The sequence below is a fragment of the Diabrotica virgifera genome, chromosome 5 (genome assembly GCF_917563875.1).
Source record: "Diabrotica virgifera virgifera chromosome 5, PGI_DIABVI_V3a".
In the NCBI taxonomy this organism is placed as follows: Eukaryota; Metazoa; Arthropoda; class Insecta; order Coleoptera; family Chrysomelidae; genus Diabrotica; species Diabrotica virgifera.
In genome coordinates this window covers 169,602,988-169,623,544 of record NC_065447.1, presented here as the reverse complement: position 1 = coordinate 169,623,544, position 20,557 = coordinate 169,602,988, and the positions used below count along the sequence as shown (strand labels likewise).

Below are 20,557 nucleotides of genomic sequence, written 5' to 3'. Positions count from 1 at the left end.
CAAACCACAAAGAGAAACTTTTGAACGGAATAATTAGATAAAGCGATCTTTTTCATGCTATATCAACGAGATATTTCGGGCCGATCTTAGCAGACAAACCAGGCCTTAAAACAACGATTTCCAAATTAAATAGAGAGTATCTACACTTATGTACTGTGAGCAGAAACTCATCACATCAAAATATGTTTATTCATATGAAATAGAGTACAAACTTATACTTTATGCTCATACTTATGAAAACATACTCGGGGTTTATACTCCGATTTTATTCATACCACCCAATGTATTGGCTCCCACATCTCAGAATGATTCAACTGCTTTCTAGCCAGTCCTTCAGAGCAGCAGTAAATAGGATCCAAATAATTATAATTATCACTAAACTTCTAAAGTATAAAGCATGTGAGACCTTAATAAAGATGGAGTGCGCTTTATTTATATAAAAACATAATCACTTGATACTTTTTATAAAACACATATAATAAATAATCATTCCATGTTAACTATCCTAGACCTAGAGTTGAAACAGTCAATCGGAAGGAGATATATTCTGTGCAGCAGCCACCAGTGTATCATGAATTTCCTTTGTGTAGGAAACTTGTGCTGTAGCAGTAGCCAAAAACTGCGGATATGTTAAGGTGTTGTCATTAAGACCCAAGCTCTCGCTTTTGGTGGGTGCTACAGGAAGATTTAAATATCTGTTGCTACTTTCTTGTTGAGATAAGCACTTCAGTGAAGTTTTCTAAAAAATAAATTAAGGAGATAAATTAATTATTGTGATGAATATACAGGGTTTAACAAAAAGGCAAGTCATAAATTAAATCACATATTCTGGGTCCAAAAATAGTTCAATTGAACCGAAGTTACCTCAGTACAAATGTGCACATAAAAAAGTAACAGCCCTTTGAAGTTACAAAATGAAAATCGATTTTTTCCAATATATCGAAAACTATATTTTTTATTGAAAATGGACATGTGGGATTCGTATGACCGGTATATATTAAAAAAAAAGTAACAGTGAAAGGACCCCGCAGAAACCTTATCGGAAATGTCTCTCTGTCAAATGCTCTGAAACTTTGGGCTCTGGTAGTCCTTGATGTGTAGAACAAAAGACTCAATGGGCGCGTGTCTCCAAAAAAATCATGGTTTTAAGATATACGCCTCTGAAGTTATAGGTACAGTGAGGACGCTTGAGTTGAAATAAATTCATTTTCTCGAGAATGGGTGACTCTGGAGATAAATTACGAAGCAGGTCGATTTTAATTTATAAATTTTATTTTTTTGGCATATATATCATAATAGTGACGTCATCCATCTGGGCGTGATGACGCAATCGATGATTTTTTTAAATAAGAATGGGGGTCGTGTGATAGCTCATTTGAAAGGGTATTCAGTTCTCTATTCAGTAATATAAACATTAACATAATTATTTATACAGGGTGCCCAATTTTTTTTTGAATTTAATTAATTGAGACAAAAAGAAGAATGTATATAATTTATTTAATTCGAAATACATTTTACTGTTGTCCGAAAACAGGGGAAAATGTTTATTTGATAAATAAATATTGTTTTTCGCTTAAATTCAATATTAAAGCTGCCACCCACCTGCCTCTTAGCAGTTTGAACATTTAATTTAAGCGAAATGCAATGTTTAATTTTTCAAATTAACATTTTTTTCTGTTTTCTGACAGCAGTAAAATGTATTTCGAATTAAACAAATTATATTATACATTCTTCTTTTTGTCTCAATTAATTTAATTAAAACAAATTTTTTGGCACCTTGTATAAATAATTATGTTAATATTTATATTAGTTAATAGAGAATTGTATAAACTTTCAAATGAGCTATCTCACGACCCCTATTCTTATTTAAAAAAAATCATCGATTGCGTTATCACGCCCAGATGGATGACGTCACTAGTATGATATATAATGCCAAAAAATTATAATTTAAAAATAAAAATCGACCTGATTCGTAATTTATCTCCAAATTCGCCCATTCTCGAGAAAATGAATGTACTTATTCCAACTCAAACGTCCTCACTGTACCTATAACTTCAGAGGCTTATATCTCAAAAGCATGATTTTTTAGAGCTACGCGCCCATTGAGTCTATTGTTCTACATATCAAGGACTACCAGAACCCAAAGTTTCAGAGCATTTGACAGAGAGCCATTTCCCATAAGGTTTCTGCGGGGTCCTTGTGCACCCTATAAAAATTATAGGGGCTTTGTTCCCTTAATCCCCTCCCCTCCAATTTTTGTGTATGTTCCAATTAAATTATTATTGTGGTACCATTAGTTAGATACAACGTTTTTAAAACTTTTTTTGCCTGTTAGTACTTTTTCGTTCAGCCAGTTTTTATTAAGATACTTTAAACATATGTAAAATCCACAACGTATTTGTATATGGTTAAGTAAGATTAAATCTGGTAATAATATTATGAAAATAATATTCTATAATCTTACTTAACCATATACAAATATGTGGTGGGTTTTACAAATGTTCAAAATATCTCGATAAAAACTGACTTATCAAAAAATTACTAAAAGGCAAAAAAACTTTAATAACATTGTGTTTAACTAATGGTACATACCACAATAATAATTTAATTGGAACGTATACAAAAAATTGGGATAGTTTTAAGGGAACAATACTCCTATAAAATTTTTATGGGGTGCACAAATTTCACTATTATTTTTTTAAAGATATTCCTGTCAGAAGATTGCCGCATGTCCTTTTTCAATAAAAAATCTCAAAGAGTTTTCGATATATTGAAAAAAATCGATTTTCATTTTGTAACTTCAAAGGGCTGAAGCTTTTTTATGTGCACATTTGTATTAAGGTAAGTTAGGTTCAATCAAACTATTTTTGGTCCCAAAATATGTGATTTAATTTATAACCTGCCTTTTTGTTACACCCTGTATATAAAAATATCACTATTTTATACATATTATTGATATATATCTTACCAAATGTAATTCTATTTGATCACAGATTGAGTAGAATTCTTCCAAATTTTTGTCAAACCGAGGAATTTGTACATCCACACCTTTCCTGAAACAAGTGCAGACTTCAAATATACTTACATGAAGATTATATCGTCGTCGTCGCTGCAAAAGTCACTAAGTCCAAATCAACAGATTTTAGAAAACGAACATTTAGTGACTTCTGCCCGACAACAAAATGGTAATTTCTGACTTATACATATTCAGTGATTTAGGCAACTATCTACGTACGTATATTATTATAACAAAAGTAAACGGAAAGCCATATGATAATTCCCTTTTTGATATTCAATGTTTGGATTTGAGTGATAATTTAAATATGTTCGTCTGTGTTGGTTTTCTGTATACTTTGGTTACACATTCTATATCCTCTTGTAATTAATATGTCCATAAAAGGTAGTGAGTTGTTGTTATCTGTTTCCATGGTGATTGACTGATTCCCTATGACAGTTAATGTCCATCAAAAATTTATTCAGTGCTTCTGGTTCATACGGCCAAATGGATAATTAATCTCAACTATTCGCGGTGTGCAAGTACTTGGAGGGGATACGAGAAACGAGCGTGCGAGAATAGCGGAGAAATATTGCAACTTTCTTAAATAATTCATATTGTCAATTGAAATTGTCAAATTGACGTATATCTCATACCTACTGTCATTGAAGAAGAAAAATTATATATTGCTCCACAATATTGATATGATATGCAATTATTATATGAAGGTAAATTTAATTAATTGTATTTTGCTTGCAGTACTGCATTTTAATAACTAATTTTATTTACTACATACAATTGTTTACGTTTTAATAACATAACCTGAATCTTATTTTTTCTTCTTATTATTTTTTTGGACTATGGCCTTGACAATTATCCAGTAATCAGGACTAATATAATTGGCCAATATAATTAAAAGTGCGAATAATGTTGCTGAGCGTAGAAACCAGGTGTCTCTTTGCGGAACTTGCACGGTCCCAATACTGTGAAAGCATTTGAGTTGTGGTGTTAATGTCGCATGCTCAGAATCCCGTGGACAGCACACATATCTAACGAACGTGTGCTGGAGACTATGCACAAAGAGCGAGAATTGAGCAACATCATAAAAATGAGAAAGGTTCAATACCTTTCTATAAAAAAATAAATGTACAATAAAGGTACATCGGTCATATAATGACAGGACCTAAATATCGCATACACCTGTTGATCATGGAGATCAAGCATCCTAATACCTCTCTTCAAAAAAGGAGACAAATCAGACCCGGAGAATTACAGAGGGATTAACTTATTAAACACAACATTAAAATTAACAACAAAATGATATCAAACTCTCTGATGGAGTTTAAATACCTAGGCATCACACTATCTAGCTACGGAAGGCTCGAAACAGAAGTGGAAGATCAAGTGAAAAGAGCAAACAGAGCCGCAGGTTGCCTGAATGACACAATATGGAGAAATAAAAATATCGGAAAAGAAATGAAAGGCAGAATTTACAAAACAGTCATCAGACCAATAACGACATACGCGGCAGAAACACGACCCGACACAGAGAGGACAAAACGACTCTATGGGACAGAGCTAGAAGTACAGATATACGACGGAGATGCAAGGTGGATAACGTTAATAACTGGGTAAGAAACAGAAGAATAGAATAAAATGACCAGATAAGCCGAATGACAACAAATAGAGTAGTCAGGACAGCTAGAGACGGTTCCCCAATATGAAGACGATCAGTGGGAAGACCACGAAAACGATGGAACTACAACTTACTAGAGGCACATTGAAAAAACAGACAGTCATGTCTATACAAGAAGAAGAAGAAGAAGAAGAAGACCTGTTGATCATTCAGGGCAAAATCGAAGCAAGGCACACAAAGAAGAAGAATACTGTGGCATAGTGTTAATGGCTTCATTATTGGGACCGTGCAAGTTCGGAAAAACGACACCTGGTTTCATAGCTCGGCAACATTTTTCGCACTTTTAATTATATTGGCCAATCATATTGGTCCTGGTTACTGGACAATTGTCTAGGCCATAGCCCAAAAAAATTATAAGAAAAAGTAATATTAAGGTTATGTTATTAAAAGGTAAACAATTGTTACAATTGTATGTAGTAAATAAAATTAATTATTAAAATGCACTACTACAAGCAAAATACAATTAATTAAATTTACTTTTATATAATAATTGCATATCATATCAATATTGTGGAGCAACAGATAATTTTTCTTCTTCTTTGACAGTAGATATGAAATATACGTTAATTTGACAATTTCAATTGACAATGAATTATTTAAGAAAGTTGCACGATTTCTCCGCTATTCGCGCACGATCGTTTCTCGTATCCCCTCCAAGCACTTGCATACGGCGAATAGTTGATACATCCAGTTGGTTTTTGCTCTCAATGTGTATCATTCCTTTCTAATTTGGTTCTTCTTGTTTTTTAAAATATTTTTTCAAAGGCACATTAGTGAATAGGCTGATAATGTCAAAACTGACTAGAATATTATTGGGGTTGTAATCTTTTTTGGCTAGTTTTTGTAGAAAATGATGTGAGCTCTTTATGAAACTGTTCATGTATGTGCTAATGATTATTTATATTATAATCGAAAAATATGCATGCAAGGAGAACCCATAGATAGAGTCAATGAGGTGGCTTTTGGCTTATTCCCTACAACCTATTCAGATCTATATTGTAGTCCTAGATTACATTCTTTAGCCTGACTTTTTTAAAAGGTCTAATAACTTTGAGACTGAACACTTTATGTAGCTCTTTGCCAGTGGCCTTTCTTTGCTGAATGCAAAGAACCACACACTTATCACACTGGTGCTCTGCTGTTTCTTCTTCTAGGAGACAGAATCTGCATAGGTCATCGTCTGCAAATCCCATCAGCTTCAACTGACTATTCAGCTTAAAGTGACCTGTTAGCAGACCTACTATGGGAGGAGAACCCATATTGGAGAATAGTTTCATTGTTTTCTAATCTTTACTACAGGTTTGATTGTATTTGATTGTAATAATTGAAACATTAAGATTTGATGATCTTACTTAATGTTTTCTAATGTAAGTAATTTTGTTGTCACCTAAACTCTGCCATGTAAGGTTCTACCTACAATTTCCCAACCAATATGGTTGATGTCATGTGATGCCAGGGGTTAATCTGAAAATATTTTTAACATCCTCTAAAATCAGATAATATTGTAACCCCAACTGTTTAATATCAATTTAGGGGTTTTTACCTGTAAATTTTGGTGGCTTAAAGCATGTAAACCTTTGATAACACTGATGATGGAATATTGATTCCGAAAACGTTTTGTTGTGATACAGCCCTTTTTAGGGATTTTAAATATACCTTTTACAAGATAAGGTTTTTATTTTTTTTTTAAGTAATTTTAGTTTATGTACCATAAATTCTATATTAAAAGACCCACGAAGATTCTACCAACAAATGAATAGTGGTAGAAAAGTGTTCAAATCCAGAGTATTAGTCTGTAAAGATAAAGATGGCTCTATAATTAATGAAAAAGGGCAGATATAAAATAGATGGTCCAATCATTTTGATAAAATGCTGAGTGGCAAGCAGGAGGAAGACTGGAATGATTTCGGAAGACGTCGTTCACTTGAGGCTGACGTGCTGATCATATACTAAAGTAATTTATGGGTCTGTGTCGATGGTGTCTAAAGAAGTCATGCGCCTGTGACTTAAGATATCTTTCGACGTCATTCGCATGGAAAGGGTTAAATAAAACAACATCGACAAAGAAATTAACAGAAGTAACAATTGCTAATCAGTACCCACATACGGCTCAGAAACCTGGACACTCACTAAAAGAGAGGAAACATTGCTAGCCACCTTTGAAAGAAAAATCTTGCGATCTTGGGTTTTTGACAAAACATCGTAACCGACAAAACGCACATTTTACAGGAGACGACTTTTTCTTCTACCGACTTTTTGGTTAAAATAATTAAAATTTTGAAACTGTGATAAATTACTTAGTACATAAAAAAAATATCAATTTAAGAAAAAACAACTGTAATATAACATTCTTTTATTAAATTATGTAACATAAGATACTTTGTCAGACCTTGTCTGTGTAAATTTAAGTTGAAGTTTGTCGCTTAAGAAAACATACGATAGTTTCAAGGTATTAATCTATAAATGAATACTCATAAATAACGTAAGTATCTTAACAGAAAAATATTATTAATAATAAAAATCGACAAAGAAAAATAAAATTTAATACGTATATTAATCTGTGACACTGTACTAAATGATGTACTATTCAAAAAAATCTCAAAAATTTAATTCAAATGATACGGCCTCCCCAAAAGATGTAATTTTTGAGAACTTCGTAGTTTTACAGAATTACTACCACCTTAAGGGCGTATTACTCAAGTTTGAACAGATATTACAATTTTATAGGTGTTTTTTAAAGCTTAAGATGTAATCTTTAAAATGCACTAAACTATTTTGCTTTAAACATGAAATAAACAACTTCCCTTTTGGGAATATTAAGAAAGATAAAAAAATGTAATACAATAACCCAAAAATATCAGTTAAAAAACTGTTTGTACAAAGTCATCAAAACCTTTTTCTGTACAACTTAGGTACCTAAAATACATTTAATAACAAGCTTTTTTTGAGCTCTTATACAGTATGTCTGCGTACCTTGGAACCTATTGATAACTTTTTATTATCAGTTTAAAAAAAACTAACAGATATTAAATTTTATTAATTTCATACGAGGTATGTCAAAAAATACTCTTGTTCAAGAGTAAAGTAGCTTTATCAATATCAAAAATTGTTAACAAGTGTCTTGTTACTTTGCAAAGTCGACATCATCGTCTTTGCAAAGAGACGCTAATTGTATCCGAACGTCTGCGGTCCCTCCGGTGAGGACCGGTCCCACAAGGATAGAAACTACACTGCGGTGCAAAAAAATCGATCCACTAAAAATTTGGTCATTTTTGATGTTTTGAATTTCCTAAACCTGTTGTCCGATTTAAGTGATTTTTTACCACGTTATAGCCTTATCCATTGACAATAGCGATGTAATAATATTGTTGCTAGACAGTTAAACTGTCATTGTATACAGGGTGTACGAATAAAACTGTGTTTTTTTTTCTCAAAGTTCGCATCACCTTGTAGACTATTTTAGCATTTATAAAATACTGAAATTAAAACCCAACTATAGCCTCAGGTTTTCTTAATATTTTGTCTTTCGATTCATTCGATTATGTTGAATAATAAAAAAGTTAGGTACTTTAACAACTGGCCATGTTCGTCATCAGTACAGGGTGTTTCTAAATAAGTGAGACAAACTTTAAGGGGTAATTTTACATGAGAAAATAATGACAATTTTTTTTATAATCATATGTCCGCAAACGCTTTGTTTCCGAGATACGGGATGTTCAATTTCTTTTTTACAAACTGACGATTTATTTATTCCTTTAAAACCAGTTGAGATATGCATATCAAATTCGGTGGGTTTTAAAACGTAGTTATTGCACATTTTTTGACATACAATTGTGAATATTAAAGTCTTAATTGTATGTCAAAAAATGTGCAATAACTACGTCTTAAAACCCACCAAATTTGATTTGCACATTTCAACTGGTTTTAAAGCAATAAGTAAATCATCAGTTTGTAAAAAAAATTGAACATCCCGTATCTCGGAAACGAAGCGTTTGCGGACATATGGTTATAAAGCAAATTGTCATTATTTTCTCATGTACAATAACCCCTTAAAGTTTTGTGCAAATATTTTAGAAACACCCTGTACTGATGACGAACATAGCCAGTTGTTAAAGTACTTAACTTTTTTATTATCCAACATAAGCGAATAAATCTAAAAACAGAATGTTAAGAAAACCTGAGGCTATAGTTGGGTTTTAATTTCAGTATTTTATAAATGCCAGAATAGTCCACAGGGTGATGCGAACTTTGAGAAAAAAACACAGTTTGATTCGTACACCCGGTATACAATGATAGTTTGACTGTCTAGCAACAATATTATTACAGGGATATAGTCAATGAATAAGGCTATAACGTGGTAAAAAATCACTTAAATCGGACAACAGGTTTAGGAAATTCGAAACATCAAAAATGACCAAATTTTTAGTGGATCGATTTTTTTGCACCGCAGTGTATTAAAACATTTTTAAAAGTGATACACAGCAGAATATTTAAAAAATTCGAAGAACAAGTACCATGGACACAATTTGGATTCTGTGATGCCTTAGGCACCCGAGAGGCTGTATTCCCTGCCCAAGCACTTATGCAGAGATGCAAGGATGTCAACTGTGACATATATATTTTTTGTTTTATCGATTACAACAAGGTATTTGATAGAGAAAACATGATAAGCTGAAAAAACGGGATTAGATGATAGAGAATCATATAATTTCTATTACAACAAAACTGCCAACATTAAAGTGGATGACCAGTTGACAGAGGCAGTCTCCATAGATAGAGCAGTGAGACAACAATGCATTCTGTTCCCGATGTTATGTACTCTGAACATATCTTCGAGCGTTTTAAAAATTTCATGGATGGATAGTGTTGTACTAATGTTAAGGTCCTACAGTCGTGTCCAATATACTTACCGTTGCATGTCATCTGCGTCATAGCCCGTGAGGTCACATGATATCAACACGAAATATTTAGGTGGTAAGTCTGTTCCTTCTTAGAATCATTTAGCCAAGTACACTGGAATTACAGCCACTAGACATATTTTATTATATACGTGTAGAAATAATATTGGAAGATTTCTATTAATGTACATTTAAAGAAACATACCCTAACTTGTTTCATTTAATTTGTATACGCTCTGAGCTTCGCTGGTGTCGCTCCTGGCGGATTACTAATTCAACTTTCACCGGTAATTTTTAAATTTATTATTTAATTGTTATCGCTTAATATTTACAACGCTAAAAAGTAATTAAATTGTAATAGATTTTTTTAAGATTTTGCTAATCATTTTGACGTTCTATTGATGAAATATTAATTTCTTACTTCGGATACTTTCACAATTATCGTGCAGATGGCGCTAATATTAATAGATTAATTTATAATTACATATTACGGAACATTAAAAAAACGTAAATTCAGTATTTAAAATGTAAGTATATTTAAGGTAAAAATATATACCACAGCTTTGACCAACTAATATTTTTTATAATTAATGTTTTTATTTTTAATTTTAAATTAATCACTTTGACATTTATGTCAAATTTCCGGTAAACGTTTACAGACTTGCCACTACTGGCGCTCGCGAATTTATAAATATCCCCTCTACGTACGAGCTCACAGCGTATAAGTGGAATATAAAGCGTTTTTATAAAGCACACTTGTTCAGATTACACTCTAACTGCGATCGAACGAAGGTAAATTTATTTTACTGCGATTGGTAACATTTATTTGACAGTTGAGGTGATGACACTTCATATTTGTTTTTATTCTTTACTATAGGTATTTGTTTTATTATATTTACTGTTTTTATTATTTACTTTAACATAAGATTATAACTTAATTCTTGTTTTTAATTTCTAGTTTTTATTTATTTACATTGAATATTAATTTGTTTTGCTGTATAATCCACTTCCGCAAAAATTATCTGATATATTTGATTAAAAATAAATTCAAGAGTTTTTTGTAATTGGGCAACAATGCCAAATTAGATCTGACATAGTAAATTTACATGCAAAGTAAGTATATTGGACTTTGGACGGACTGTACATAGAATGGTCAAAAAATGCGAGACTATTAACATAATCAAAGAGCACAAACTAGAATATCTTGGCTATGTTATGGGGAATGAACAAAGATATAGCTTGTTGCAACTCATTCTTCAGGGCAAGGTATTGGGAAGGAGGGGACTAGTGATGTGAGTCGAGAATATTTCCAAGCGAATATTCGCGAACATTGGAAAGTTTCCGAGAATATTCGCCTATAAAAAATGGAAATATTCTCCTTACCGCGAATATTCCCGGAAACTTTCAATGGAAAATTCTCGAGAATATTTCCGAGAACTTTCGAGAATATTTCCGGGAACTTCCCATAATACTTCCAAGAACTTTCCATAATATTTCAGAAAACGTTTGAGAATATTTCCAAGAGCCTTTTGGACATAAGAGTCAGTGACGTGACGTGACATGAATTTACAAGGAAGTAGCGCGCTATTTAATTCACACAACCGGCGAACCTACACCACTGCCAATTGTTTTTAGTTTCTTTTTGTGGTTGAATGATTTGTTGATTTTAATTTAAATTTAATTGAAAATTGAAATATTAGCTTCATTATTTTTATAATAAAAATGTAGCTAGTTCCCACCAGGGCCGCGCCGTCCACGTGTGCAATGTGTGCAGCGCACACAGGCGCCACTAGTGTTGTTACAAAAATTTTACGCCGGTCAAAACAACACTTACCCATTTACCGACCTTGCCTCCCTGGTTAACTTAACTTCAAATGTAGGCACATTACGTCTTGATTTATACAATCTGCATAAACAAAAAAATCATGTATGTACCTACAGAAACGCAGCCACCAAGCCACCGGTCCAGCAGAATTTATGCTTTAAAGCCATTCTACAAAAATTTGGCAGAAATTTATGATGCTTTATTTGAGATAACACATTCGCATAAATTTGATCTTGATTCAAAATATTAAGCTAGATGTGTAGGAGATAAAATATCAACATTTATAATCATATGCTCAGTATGGTATTAAGTTCTGATGAAAGTTAACTTCGTTAGCAAAATTTTACAATCAAAAACAATAAGATATGCAGCCTGCGTTATGTAAATGCTTTACAAGAGTTAAAACAATAATTCTTGCTCGGGTTTCGGAGAGATAGCAAATTTAATTTTGTTATTACCACAGCACATGAGACTGTAGAGAAACTGGATGTGGAGTACGCAGTGGAGCTCAGTTTTCAACCAGCCACAGCTACGGCGTCGGAACAAAAGCAGACAGTTCGACTGCGTACATAAAGACGAACTTATTTTGGATCCTAAAATGTCATACAAAGTTCATTTCTTTTATTATGTTCTCGACCAAAGATTAATTTCAGTAAATGAAAGATTTTCCATATTGGAAAACCCAAATTTTTATATAATTTGAACAACATTACAGAAAACTCACAATAATTAAAACTATTTTGTAAAAATTTGTAAAAAAATGAGATTTAATGATCATCTAGGCGGGAGACGATTTGTTTGAAGAAATTATACAACTTCGGCCTTTGTTAAAATAATTAAATAATCTTCTTCTTCTTCAGCCTGTGTTCGTCCACTGCTGGACATAGGCCTCTTCCATTTGCTTCCATCGATTTCTACTCTTGGCAATTCTCATCCACAGCAGCAATTAAATAATGATGTTTGTAAAATTTTAAAATTTATATTTTTAAACGAATCTACTGCAGTTTACCCAAATTTAACAATTATTGCTCTTCGCATTCTGCTCACTCTGCCCATATCTAATGCCACTGCTGAACGATCTTTTTCTAAATTGAAACTTATAAAAAAAATTTATCTGTCATCTCTATAGAGTCGTCAGTATTAAATAAAAATTTATATATTCACCATATTAAAAAGATTTTCCGAACTGAAGGCGCGAAAAATTATTTTTTTATAAAATAGCTATTTCATGTTTAGTTTTTTATGTTGTTATGCCAAAGATTTTTTATTTAATTATTTAAACTTACTTTCTTTTCCTGTCGAATGTGAGAGAATTTTTAGTTATTTTTGTTTGGTTACAATCAGTAGCGCACCTAGAATTTTCTTCTGGGGAGTGTTGGCTTGGGCTCAGAAATTTTTCTGTATTGTTTGTGAAAGACAAGTTACGTTGTCATACTATTCTTTATATATTTTAAACCCCCCTCAAACTTCAAAACCACCCTGGGCGCGCCGCTGGTTACAATAAATTATTCTTCTTCTAATGGCGCTACAACCCTTTGTGAGTCTTGGCCTGCTTAACAATGTTTTTCTGGATACTTTCCTTCGCCACTGCCTGATGTTCATGGCTTTAAGATCCCTCTCTGCGTCGTCCATCCATCTTTTACGGGGCCTTCTTCTTGATCTGTTTCCTTGGGGCTTATATCTCTGGATTACTTTCACAGCTCGATTATCTGGCATTCTTTCTAAGTGACTAAGCGAGCTTAGTCTTTGAGACTTTACAAATCTAACAATACCTGCGCTCTGCATTAGTTCATCCAGCTCGTGGTTCATTTTAATTATCCACGAACCATCGCTGCAATGTGTTGGTCCAAATATCTTCCTTAGTATCTTGCACTCAAATATTCTCAGTTGATTTTCATCAGTAGTTGAGAGGGTCCACGTTTCACATCCATATGTGACCACTGATTTAATTACTGTTTTGTATATTCTTAGCTTAGACTCACGATTCAGTTACTTACTTTTCATTAAGTCTTTGTATGCATAAAACACTTATTAAAGCTAAGAATCCGTGGTTGTACTTCTTGATGTGTTATTGTTGTCATTTATTATTGAACCTAGGTAGGGAAAATTTGAGACATATTCGTAGGTATGGTTGTCTACCTTCAGATTCTCATGTTGATTGGACCTTATGCACTCCATATATTTTGTTTTATTTTCATTTTTATATATAGACCAAACCTAGCAGCTTCCTCCCGTTTCAGATGTATAGATTTTTTGCTTAATATCCTTTTGTTGCGGCTTATCATGGCAACATCATCCGCATATGCGCATATTTCCATAGATCTTGTGGTTACAATAAATAATAATTGTTAATTTTGGGCGCCATTAAATATTTTGCACACAGGCGCTACCATGTGCTGGCGCGGCCCTGGTTCCCACATATCTCTTGCCCGATTTAATAAAATCCAGCTTCAAAACTACAATAAGGTTATACCATTAAAACTTCCTGTAAAATCAAGGTAGGGTTTCCTTAATTGTATAAATAGCCTTATTGCGTCTAAAAGTGCTTTACAAATGCTTATGGTCATAGAGGGAGAAAATTAAAATGTTCACGAAATCTTAAACAAAACTGTCTCGATGATGAAATATTTTGGATAAAGTTGCAAAAAGTAGCAGTTGTGCTAACACCAATTGTGAAATGGATTACAGTGCTGGCAAAAAAAATCTTTACATTGCCAAATAAATCACCAAATTTGAAGACAATTTGCGTTCTGTCTGCGCTTGAAGGGAAGGGTAGGGGTGGGTGATAGCGTACTTGCGATGACAATTATCTGTAGTTTACGGACCCCTTGGCTAATTTGGGGTATTCTGCGTGTTTGCACTGTAAACAGTTGGCTTTGTGCGGGTCGTCAGTGTTAAACTTCTTCTCATTTATCGTGTAAAGTTTGAGATCGTCAAATTCTAAATTGAACTGACAAATATGGGTCGAAAGAAACCTCCCAAAAGAGGAGAAGGTTCGTGCTTTAACATTACCGGAGAAAGGAGATTTTGTAATTACAGTAGCACGTGATATTGGTGCTTCAAGAGGGGCTATTTATCAACTGAAATCTTGCAGCCGAACGTTTCAGTTGATAAATAGCCCCTCTTGAAGCACCAATTTCAGATGCTACAGTAATTACAGAGTCTCCTTTCTCCAGTAATGTTAAAGCACAAACCTTCTCGTCTTTTGTGAGTTTCTTTTGACCCATATTTGTCAGTTCAATTTAGAATTTGACAATCTCAAATTTTACGCAGTAAATGAGAAGAAGTTAAACACTTACTACCCGCACCAAGCCAACTGTTTACAGTGCAAACTCGCAGAATACCCTAAATAAGCCAATCGGTCCGTAAACTACAGATAATTGCCATCGCAAGTATGCTATCACCCTCCCCTACCCTCCCCGCCAAGCGCGGACAGAACGCATGCAAATTGTCTTCAAATTTGGTGATTTATTTGGCAACGTAAAGATTTTTTTGCCGGCACTGTACTTGATGGGAAGGGAATGTGTTTAAAATATCCCGGTTGTCGAGGCATTTAAGGATATAGAAAATATTTTTACCGAGAATATTCAATTACTTCCAATCAGTAAGTCTGAGGAAAACGAATGCTTATCTAAATTAGAAAAAAGAAAAAAATGGCAGTGGGGCCTGTGCACTATGCTGCAAACTTACTTGATCCTTCTTTAACAGGACAAAGCCTCACTGAAGAGCATATAATATATGCTATAGAGCTAATATTATTAGCTATGCAGTATATAGACAAGAAAATAACCAATCATCTCAACATTTTTACAGAACTAATAAAGTTCTGTGCAAAATCAGACCTTTGATCAATGGATTTTATTTGACTTTCAGCACGATCAGTAGATTGTATAATCTGTTGGCAAAGAATGTGCACCAAAAGTGCAGTATTTTTTTAATTAAGGTAATTAAATTTTAAGTAAGTATTTTTAGACATTTAATTTTTAACAGATTTTTTCTGTAGTCGGAATACTACAACAATGAATAAGGCTAACTTTTGATTTGTATGATTCATTATAAGAATTTAAATAAAAATACAATATTTCCATAAGTTTCCGAAAGTTTCCAATATTTCAGGAAACTTTCTGGCATTTGAATCTTCCCGGAAATTTTACATCACTAGAGAGGACCACAGAGAAGAAGAATATCTTGGCTTTAAAACTTGAGAAAGTGGTTACATTACAACCAGACTATTCTGAATAGCAGCAAGCAAAGTTAGGATGACCATTCTGAGTGCCAACATCTGGAAGGGATAGGCACCATAAGAAGAAGACAAACTAGGGCAGATAATGGTGTGATACACTAAGGTTTTTGTAGATATAACGTGCTTAATTTTTACCACTTCCAGCACCTTAGCCCATGCTGTTTTAATGAGGTTCCAATGTAAAATTAGAAAGTCATGTTTTGTTCTGTGGAAGTAAAGTATATTAACTAAACAATGTACTTACTGTGAACCAACATCCACTTGACTGTTTTGTATAAGTGTTTGTGCCGAAGTTTTAATGGTATTCTAAAAACAATTTTCTGTATAAAACTCATTCCTTTACATTTTTTTTACAAAATCTTACCGAGAGAGACTCTCTTAAGGGTCCTATCAATGACTTAATTTTTGAAATATTATCTAAGGGTTGCTGCTGCTGTGGTTGTTGTACTTGCTGTTGCATGAGTGGCTGTTGCGGGTTCTGTTGTTGCTGTTGCTGCTGCTGTTGTTGTTGTTGCTGTTGTTGTTGAAGAAGTATGTTCATCATCTTGAAACAGTACTATGGGTAATATATTTGGTAATATTATCAAAGAAAAAAAATATGTCTTGATGTGATAACAAAAAATCAGGATAAACTAGGCTACACTACACTATTCTCTAATTTGTTGCTGTAGACATCCAGAATAAATTCAGCTTGGATTTGGATTTCAAACTGGTGATGTTATGGATGTTATACAGCTTTATTATTATTTATTTTTTGTTTTCAAATATTAAAATAATAAATTGACAGTTGACGTCAAATTAGTTTTACTTAGACACTTTGACAGCTGATTTGAGCTGACGAGCTGAGAATTATTCAAATGTAGGCCATACTTTATACACTAGAGATGCCAATAATACACTTAGTTTCAAAAGTTATGCATTCCCTAAAATTATGCTCATTTTCATAGTTGATTTTTTCGTGAACAGATTAACGGATTCCGCTAATATTTTTTATTTTATTATTTTATATTTTTCTTTGGTATTTATTCAATTGGGCAAATGTTTACTCAAACTTCCTTTTTGAATTTATACCGGGTGGAAGAAAAGAAATGTTTTTTATGTTAAGTTTGAGACACACTGTATGGAGGACATGTTTTGTGAATATTTTGTTTTTTGAATGTCACTTATATCTTTAGAAACAACGAAAATAAACGGTTTTATTCTTTAACAGGTTCTTCAACAGAAACAAAACTAACGAAATTTTAAAAACAGAAAGGCACATAACGACAGTTCTGGTGGACACCCATACCTAAGAGTTATTATTAAGGTCAACTATAGTTAGTATATATTATAAGACTACAGTTACACCCATAGTGTCGACTAAATGAGCGGTATGTACAGCGCAGCATAAGAGAGACCATAATTTGTTTAATGGAGGCTCTGTGATATTTTAGGGTGGAATTTCCTTGAGAGTAAATACAGATTTGGAGTCTTTACGTGGAGACTCTTTAAATAGCGAAAGGTACATTACACAGATTTACTTTCTTTAAACACTTTTTTCCTTGTGTACTTGATATGTATAGGTATAGGAAATAATTTCATTTTAGTATATGACAAGACATGACCTCCTCACGTGTCGCATGTCGTTGCTCCATATTTAAGTGAAGTAAATATTCAAATATTGAATTGGTCCCCTCACAATGACTCCTATGGATCACTTATGGGATATTGGCGATAGATAATTAAGACTTCGTCAGCCATTTCCTGTTTCCCTGCAAGGTATAGAAACTATGGTTACATAGACCATCTGAAACACCATAGACCAAAATCAAATAGTCTGCTTAATATCCAGCATTTAATCCCCACAAGTTATCCCTGGACAAAAAATCCCCAGACAAAGAATCCCCACAAAAAATCCCCACAAATAATCCCCAAACAAAAAATTTCCACAAAAAATTTCGGACAAATAATCACCACAAATTTTTTTGGACAAAATATACCCACAAAAAATCCCCAAGAAATATTTGCTGCCGAAGAGTTATCTAAAAATTTTCCCGTAAATGTAATCGACGCAAATGTTTTTCAGCCTCAGTGTGTGATCGCTCTGAGCGTTAACAAAGTGTCAAAGCAAAATCGACCGACCTGCTCATGGTGGCGGTTTTTTGAAATTTTATCAGGACGCTTTGTGTATGTCTAAATGAAACATTTAAAAAAAATGCCGTGTCCCGCTAGTGATATTATGTATTAATATAAACAGAAAATAAAAACGCACTTAATCTGATATAAATTCTTCTATTTCCAATATTGATTATCAGTTTGATTTTGTATACATAACCTCACTATCGCAGTTTATGTCAATAAATTTTTATTAACGAAAAAGAAAATATTTTTGTTGCACTATAGATTACAGTATAAATTAATAACTAATGAATTCTAGCAATTGTATTCGGTTATCACTACAAAATAAAATATTCAAGTTTAACAAAATAATCCCATAAGACTCAATGTTCAAACGTCCTGACAAAATCTGACAGCGTGTCACGTGACTGTAAGTAGAGGGGAGACGCACGCGCTGTTACGAATGTTTAGCTTTGACATGAAGACACAGATCACAGGTTTTTGACATAGCTTTTGAAAGCTTTTAAAGCAGGTTTTTGAAATGTTGCTTACATTGAATTGAAACTGATGACTAAATATTTTTTGACGATAAATTAAAAAAAAACAGGTTTTTTTGCATTACAAACCAGCAGTTATCATCACGAATAAGCAATGTTTTGAACAGAGTTATTCAAAGCAGAGTGAGCAAAATATTTGATTCCCACAGCCTTAGCTCATTTCCCATATCTTCCACGATTTTTGTTGAAAAAACTCAAAATTGGAATTCGAAATTGTCTAATCGAAATTAACGCTTAATTTTAATTACTAATCATTATTTTCGAAAATCGTTTTCATGGCGATTGCTATAACTCTATAATGCACTGAGGCTGAAAAACTTGCGTCGATTGCATTCACGGGAAAACTTTTAGAGAACTATTCGGCAGCAAATATTTCTTGGTGATTTTTTGTCCGGGATTTTTTGTGGGGATATATTGTCCAAAAAAATTGTGGGGATTATTTGTCCGGAATTTTTTGTGGGGATTTTTTGTCCGGGGATTATTTGTGGGTATTTTTTGTGATTATTTTTTCTGGGGATCTCTCTCGAGGACGGCCGTGGTCGCCTCAATACGCGCTTAGCGTTCATTATTAATAATTAAAAATATAACAGCTTTGTAATAAAATATTGACAAAAATTTCTTCAGGATTCTTGTAGGGCGGGCTTTAAACTTTGATTTGGTCACTTTCTGACTTTAATAATAATAATTTTTAACTGAGTTATTAAGGCTTGAAAATTGCCATTTTCGCGTTTTTCAAATTTTAAATTGCTTATAACTCGAAAACAATCAATGTTAGAGAAAAATCACAGGAGACCATTTTTGCTCAGAATGGCCCAAAGAATCTAAAAAAATTGTCCGAAATTAACAATTTGATTTCTTGAATTTGTTTAAAAAAAAACTGTTTAAACAACTTTCCGACCGCGATACCTCCTGGCGCCCTGTGGATTTGTTATAAGGACCTCTTTTGAGTAAATTTGTGCAAAAAATCTAATCGAAATAATTTACCTAACGGAGGCGAGCATGCAGGCTGGACTATACAGTGTAGCCAAGGTTAAAAAATTAAAACAAACTTGTAAAATGATCAATAAAAAGAAAAGCAACAGGAAGCAACGCAACCAATTGGTAGTAATAATGTAATAATGCTATATATAAAGAAGGCTCTGATAATATACCACAGAGGAGGCTAAAACAACCTGGGTAACAAAAGAAAGCACGTTATTCTGAAGCTATTTCCTTGTGGCATTTTTATGATTAACTATTTAGATGGGAAATAAGCGACAATTAAATTGAAAAAATAATTTTATTAACGTTTCGACGCCCAAATCGGGTGCCGTTGTCAAAATACAAAATACTACTAAAATTAAACAAAAATGTTGATTTGCTAAGTAAAAAAATTCTTCTAATAATTTATTTAATCTGACTCATTTATATTGGCAATTCAGACGTATATTATATAGGTCTGGATCCCGCGTATGAAAAAAAAGTTGATTAATAGCAAGCTGAAAATTTGTTAATAGCTTAAGGGTGTCTGGTCAGATAAACTTTGATATATGGGAACACTGGAACAGGGGCAGTTTTAATTGTGGAACAGGTTAAAAATTTGGAACGGTCACACCACGAGAACGGCACATTTATTTTGTCCGACAGAACAGACTTAAACTCTTCGAACAAAGATTAAACTCTCATGCAAAAATCAGACTGCTATTTATCACCTGTCATAATTCCTGTCATTTGACATATTCTACATGTTCCACTCATTAAAACGCCCATTTGGTAATAAATAGCAGTCTGATTTTTGCATGAGAGTTTAATCTCTGTTCGAAGAGTTTAAGTCTGTTCTGTCGGACAAAATATATGTGCCGTTTTCGTGGTGTGACCGTTCCAAATTTTTAACCTGGTCCACAATTAAAACTGCCCCTGTTCCAGTGTTCCCATATATCAAAGTTTATCCGACTAGACACCCTTAAGCTATTAACAAATTTTCAGCTTGTTATTAATCAACTTTTTTTTTTCATACGCGGGATCCAGACTTAATACATTTTAGAGTAAAAGACTTTAAAATGATATCGCCAATATTTATGAGTTACGTTCCTGGGACGACTTTACTAAAAGATAGTTCATTCGATTATATGAAATCAATCCCAACTCAAGAATATCCGTCACAAATAATCATAGCATGTGATCTGTCTTTAAAAAGACAACCAAATGCAACGATGACAGTAAAATTCTCACGTTAGAGATTCCATAGTAAATCACGAGGGAAAACC

The 20,557-nt window shown here is 33.2% G+C and overlaps 1 protein-coding gene across 1 annotated transcript; it reads right to left on the bottom strand.

Annotated features, from left to right (window-relative positions):
* Nucleotides 1–411: 411 nt before the first annotated feature.
* On the bottom strand, nt 412–16,466 carry LOC114330658 (mediator of RNA polymerase II transcription subunit 29). The gene is made up of 4 exons (XM_028280064.2): nt 16,022–16,466; nt 15,902–15,963; nt 2,969–3,053; nt 412–739 (listed from the first exon to the last, which is right to left on the bottom strand). The coding sequence occupies exons 1-4, from the start codon at nt 16,199–16,201 to the stop codon at nt 527–529; spliced, it is 540 nt and encodes a 179-aa protein (XP_028135865.1). The 5' UTR covers nt 16,202–16,466; the 3' UTR covers nt 412–526.
* Nucleotides 16,467–20,557: the final 4,091 nt, after the last annotated feature.